The sequence below is a fragment of the Sinocyclocheilus grahami genome, unplaced genomic scaffold, assembly GCF_001515645.1.
Source record: "Sinocyclocheilus grahami isolate Dianchi unplaced genomic scaffold, SAMN03320097.WGS_v1.1 scaffold117.1, whole genome shotgun sequence".
NCBI lineage: Eukaryota > Metazoa > Chordata > Actinopteri > Cypriniformes > Cyprinidae > Sinocyclocheilus > Sinocyclocheilus grahami.
Window position 1 is genome coordinate 982240 of NW_015505296.1, and position 6722 is coordinate 988961.

Here is a 6722-nt window from a genome sequence, read left to right on the forward strand (position 1 = left end):
CATCATCTTACATTTCATACAGTTGACCGTTGACAAATATGATGCAGGGCAACAACTCCATAAATGCAGTTACGCCCTAAAATTCAAGATATTGGTGCAAAAAATGCCCCTTTATGTGTTTTTATCTCATATTTATATCATACAATATCGATATCACACGAGCAGGGAGAGCAGTAGGCTATTACATGAGTGCTGTTTTTGACCCAAATATCACAAGTTTAAATGCGATTTTATACAACAGTTCAGTAAGAAGTTGATATTGTTATATTTTAAAAACAATATTATGTGTTTTTGCCACGGATCTATAATGCAGTAGTCAATATAATATATTACCATTAAAGCCACAGCAGAATTATTGCACGTCTCCGAGCAACACAGCGGTGTTTAGTTTCTTAATGAATCTGTGTTTTGAACGAATCGTGTGATTCAAAGAAACATTCATAAAGAGAGCCCTTTACTTCATTACTGAATGAATCAGCTGTTTGAATGAATCAGCTACTGAAATCAGCTAAACCTGTATTAAGGACTGTAAAAAGATGGATTAATGAAGCAGAGCAGGATTTACAAGCTTGTTTTGACCTCACTGATTGGAGCGTCTTTGAAGCTGCTGCCACCGATCTGGACGAGCTCACAGAGATTGTAACATCTTTTATCAGTTTCTGTGTTAATAATAATAATAATAATAACAATAATGATAATAAAAACATTAAAGGGATAGTTCACCCAAAAAGTTTTAATTCTGTCATCATTTACTCACTCTCACGTCGTTTCAAACCTTTCTTTTGTGGAACATAAAGGAAGGTATTTGGAAGACTGTTGGTACAAAGCTGTTTTGGTTACTAATGACTTTCATTGTACGAACAAACAATACTGACATGTTTCTCAAATTATCTTCTTTTACGTTCCATAGTTTACGTTAGGCCGTTGTAGCCTAAATGTTTGTGTGTAATATATATATATATTTTTTTTTTTAATCAAATACAATATTTCTAAAGCTACAATTTGTAATCTGCCATATGCCTTGTGCTTTATATATATAGATATATTTTTACATTTTACCTTATTTGTATAGTTGTATTTTGTATTTAATCTGTACCTATCTGTATTTATGTTATCTGTATGCACCAAGGGTCTGAGAGTAACGCAATTTCAATTCTCTGTGTGTATGTGCTGTACATGTGGAAGAATTGACAATAAAGCAGACTTGACTTGAGACTTGACTTGACTTGACTAATGTCTGCTTGATACTTTCTCATTTAACAAAAATATCTTTAAATAAACTTTTGTGGTTATTTTCGCAATCTAATTTAATTAGATAAAAAATTTTAATCGACTGACAGCCCTAACATATACAGTATATATATATAATCATTATTATTATTAGCTGTTCATTTATTTTTACTTCAGTTTTAGCTTCATTTTACTTACATTAAACTTATTTTATTTCAGTTAGTTGCCAATGTAACATTTTTAATTGTTTTAATCATTTTTAATAATTTAGTTTTTTTTTGTCTATTATGTTATTTATATTTTATATTTATATTATTTTATTAACTCTTTCCCCACCAGCATTCTTGAAAAAAGTTGCCAGCCACCGCCAGCTATTTTGATGATTTTCACTCAAATTTGATGGCCTCCAGTATATTTTGCTGTATGAATATTTGAATAGACATGGGTTGGGAAAGAGCGCGCGAGAGAGATAAAGGGGGCTCTGGAACGTAAACGTGAGAGTTCGGGAGAATCGCTGTGCTGATGACAGGGCCGTGTTTGAGCCAGAAAGGAGTGAGGGGGGGTTTCAAAATATCCACATTCACATTCAGGGGGTCATCTTTGAAAAGGAAAAGAAAAAATGGGACATGGTAAAAGTACCAAGCGGGCAAAAAAGCAAGCCAATTGCAATGGAGCAGCTCCAGTGCGATAGCTGAGGCATCCAGGCATTCAGGGTGTGCGCTGACTGAAGATCAGGGCCAGAGTCATGTCACACAGAGATGAGAAATGAGAGAGGCTTTTCTCACTGCAGCATGCAAAAAAAGTCATCATTCATAGAGAGCATGCGAGAAATGGGTCAAGCATGATGAGCAGAACTCAAAAAACAGAAAACTGAAACAAACACAAGACAATGATGACACTAAGTGAACAGTGTTTACATACTGATCGTTACATACAGTATAAGCTAGTGATCTTCTATCATTCATTTTGCTCTTTTCTATTTCAAATGCAAAACAAACACTGATTCTACAGCAGCACATAACGGATGGAAAAGCAACAATAGTCACTGTAATGAAATTAAAATGCAGTAGATGTGTTACGGAAAAGAAGCCACGGACACAGAGCAAAGGACATTGACATGTGGCTTCGATGGCCAAGGTCTCCAGTCACAGTGTGACATTCATTCGTGCTATCATTTTTTGTCTGCACTAACCCCCTCTCTATCAGAGACGGGGGCGTGTGAGTCACACAACCACACCTGGTTCTGGATTTTGACTTACTTTCTGCCTCGTGTTGAGTTATAACTCCCTCCGTATTTCTTCCGATTAAGGATGAGAGCAGCAATTTCTGGCACGTAGCGAGCAAACATGGCCTACATGCATGGAACAGAAAAAGAAAAGTGCATGCAAAGAGGGGTTCTGCTGTGACCAAAGCCACAGTGGCACCTGGAATACTTACTTTCTGCCATTTACCGCACTATAGGAACCACCATATTTCTTGCGGTTTCCTATTAACTCTATGATTTCAGGGACGTAGCTGGCAAACATGGCCTAAGGAGAAGATAGGAGACAGAAGCAGAGGCTAAAAAAGACAGCGGAAAGACCCGTTCGAGTCTGGACATTTTTCCCCCAACCTCTGAGGCGCAGAAATTGACGTGTTTGGTCCAAAAACAAAATGATGTAGCTTGGTAAATTGTCAATTTTTTGTTTGTTTGTTTTCTAATTTAAATAATAAGCAAAAAATACTTTAAAAATGTATAAATGTCCATTGTGCTTCTAAAAAGATCTGAAAGAAAAAAATTCAAATTGAGGGGAAAATGGAATAATGGACAAAAGGCCAACTTTGGAGATACTCCACTGGTTTGGAGACACATAAAAAAAAGTTTGTCGTGCTGTCAATCCGGCTTAGTATTTGCCCTCAAATTCAGATGATGAAAGCCGGACGTGACCGTGGGCCTGTTTCACGCTGCGAAATGGGTTGGGAAAGAGCGCGCGAGAGAGATAAAGGGGGCTCTGGAACGTAAACGTGAGAGTTCGGGAGAATCGCTGTGCTGATGACAGGGCCGTGTTTGAGCCAGAAACAAGTGGGGGGGTTTCAAAATATCCACATTCACATTCAGGGGTCATCTTTGAAAAGGAAAAGAAAAAACGGGACATAGTAAAAGTACCAAGCGGGGCAAAAAAGCAAGCCAATTGCAATGGAGCAGCTCCAGTGCGAGAGCTGAGGTATCCAGGCATTCAGGGTGTGTGCTGACTGAAGATCAGGGCCAGAGTCATGTCACACAGAGATGAGGTGAAGGGCCAGCAGTGACGCACAGCCAGAGAGGCTTTTCTCACTGCAGCATGCAAACTAAAAAGCCAACATACGTCCATTCACAGAGAGCATGTGAGAGATGGGTCAAGCATGATGAGCAGAACTCAGAGAACAAAAAACTGAAACAAACACAAGACAATGATGACACTAAGTGAACAGTGTTTACATACTGATCGTTACATACAGTATAAGCTAGTGATCTTCTATCATTCATTTTGCTCTTTTCTATTTCAAATGCAAAACAAACACTGATTCTACAGCAGCACATAACGGATGGAAAAGCAACAATAGTCACTGTAATGAAATTAAAATGCAGTAGATGTGTTACGGAAAAGAAGCCACGGACACAGAGCAAAGGACATTGACATGTGGCTTCGATGGCCAAGGTCTCCAGTCACAGTGTGACATTCATTCGTCCTATCATTTTTTGTCTGCACTAACCCCCTCTCTATCCGAGACGGGGGCGTGTGAGTCACACAACCACACCTGGTTCTGGATTTTGACTTACTTTCTGCCTCGTGTCGAGTTATAACTCCCTCCGAATTTCTTCCGATTAAGGATGAGAGCAGCAATTTCTGGCACGTAGCGAGCAAACATGGCCTACATGCATGGAACAGAAAAAGAAAAGTGCATGCAAAGAGGGGTTCTGCTGTGACCAAAGCCACAGTGGCACCTGGAATACTTACTTTCTGCCATTTACCGCACTATAGGAACCACCATATTTCTTGCGGTTTCCTATTAACTCTATGATTTCAGGGACGTAGCTGGCAAACATGGCCTAAGGAGAAGATAGGAGACAGAAGCAGAGGCTAAAAAAGACAGCGGAAAGACCCGTTCGAGTCTGGACATTTTTCCCCCAACCTCTGAGGCGCAGAAATTGACGTGTTTGGTCCAAAAACAAAATGATGTAGCTTGGTAAATTGTCAATTTTTTGTTTGTTTGTTTTCTAATTTAAATAATAAGCAAAAAATACTTTAAAAATGTATAAATGTCCATTGTGCTTCTAAAAAGATCTGAAAGAAAAAAATTCAAATTGAGGGGAAAATGGAATAATGGACAAAAGGCCAACTTTGGAGATACTCCACTGGTTTGGAGACACATAAAAAAAAGTTTGTCGTGCTGTCAATCTTTATTTTCTCTGACAGCACAAAAAACTGTCTTCAGAGAAGGAAGAGAAAAAAGAAAAAAAAACCTACATGCCATGTTTTGTCCAACAAACACTAATGCAAGTGGCAAGTGGATTTGAATAGTCCAGTCTGATCGCCCACAGCTGCAAAGAACATTAAGACTCATTAGTGTGCTTTAAATGAGCTGGATGCACTTTGCAAGATTGCAGCCTTGACAAAGTTCTGTTTTATCTCCATGCTGTGTGTTACTATGGATCTTAATCCCCGAGTTGTCAGTCTGACCTCCCGAAGAGAGTTGTGAGAGGTTCTTCACCTCTCTCTAGGGCCCTGATGAATTATGACATCTGCCTGATCAGATCTGACGGTTTACAACATTTCCATACTGAAGTCATTCAATGAACACCTGATATAAAGCAGAGCAGTGATTATTTCCAGCCCTTCTCAAAAACAAAAAGAAATAGCAGATTGCTATGGAAACTTCTGGACAGCTGGAACTTCGTGTCTAGTGCAAGAACTGAAGCACATCTGTCCTGCATTATGTCGATATAAGCTTCACATTAGACCTTCTGAATGCCTGTGGATGATCAATACCTTGGGCAATATATATTGATTCTTGAATCTTTTTTTGAGTCATTTCTTTTTAAACGTTTCTATGAAAGTGTTTCAAAATGATATCATTATTCAAAAAATATTCATTGTAAAATGTGTACACGAGTTACCTTACTGAGCTATTTCTACCTGATCTAAACCATTATTGCAATAGTGTAACCAAATTTATTTAGGTTCAATTTTGGTATTTTACTTCTAAGTATATATAAATATAAGATCCTAGATAATTTTTGTTTTAATCACGGATATGTTGTGTGGTGTATTAGTGGAGGTGATGATCTGTGTTGTGTATATACATGAAAATTGTCTAGTATTTAAATGGAAATGATTGAATGATTTTAGTAACTGATCATTGGCTAATGAACGATGACATCAATATAATTAGTGATTTGAAAAGTGGGTGGAAGGATTGAATTGCTTTGCATACTGAGGAAGGCATTGAGTGGAAACGTTTGTGTCTTTTCCCATTAACGATGAATGTAAAATAAAACGAAAAAAGAAGACTGTTTTCGTGAGTGCGGATCATAATCTCCTACACTAGGTATTTTACTTCTTGCAATCAATCTACTCAGCCACAATAGCAATTTAGTTGAATTGGCATTTTCCACTTAATTATAATTTTACCAAAAACTTCCTGCAAAACGTCTCAGGTTACATATGTAACCATGGTTTCCTGAGTAGGGAACGAGACACTAGGGCCTTTCGCACCGCGGGAACCTTTTCATATTACCAGAACTAATTGTGGAACTACCCACTTTTGGGCGTGTTCGCACTGCCGGAACTGGGTGCGATTTTAGTACCGGACTGCCTTTTTTGAGAACCAAATTAGCTCCTACTCCGGAGCAGGGTCTAACCAGCACAACTGGTACTAATCGTGATGCAATTAGACATTGATTGGCCAAACGCGTATGGAAACGCCCTCACCCGCCATGATTTAAAACGCCGTGTAAACGTACTGTAAACATTGTGTCAACTTATTTTGCAAGTATGGAGAACAGCGATAGATGGACAGACGCTGAAGTGCAGGCACTTGTAGCAAATGTAGCACTGCCAGTTGTCCTTGGAGATTCTTAGTCCTCCTTTTCATTCTTTCAATCGCTTTACGTACACGTCGAAATTCCATGTCCATTATTGTGAAACCTGCGAGACACAACAAAAGCAGCTCCGATCACAGCGTCCTCCATCCTTCTGTTAATGTTGTTCTTCTTTGTTTCTGTTGTTGAACGCCGCGCACAAATGACGTCGCTGTCGACCGGCTTACGTCATTTCTTAGTACACACTGTCGGTGTGAAAGCAACCCTTTAAATGGTACTGAGAAATAGTTAGTGCAAAATCGTCCCAGTACTTTAGTACTGTACATTTAGTTCTGGAACTAAAGCGGTGCGAAAGGTCCTATTGGGGAAGTCGTGGCCTAATGGTTAGAGGTTGTGGGTTCAAGTCTCGTACCGGCAGGGATTGTAGGTG

The 6722-nt window shown here is 38.9% G+C and overlaps 1 protein-coding gene across 1 annotated transcript in view; it reads right to left on the bottom strand.

Moving 5' to 3' along the window:
• Positions 1-6722, bottom strand: part of LOC107589535 (calcium-activated potassium channel subunit alpha-1-like) — a 287488-nt gene that overhangs the window by 76818 nt on the left and 203948 nt on the right. The window contains 1 exon segment of the mRNA XM_016278007.1: positions 4209-4300. Coding sequence (XP_016133493.1) covers positions 4209-4300 — 92 coding nt within the window.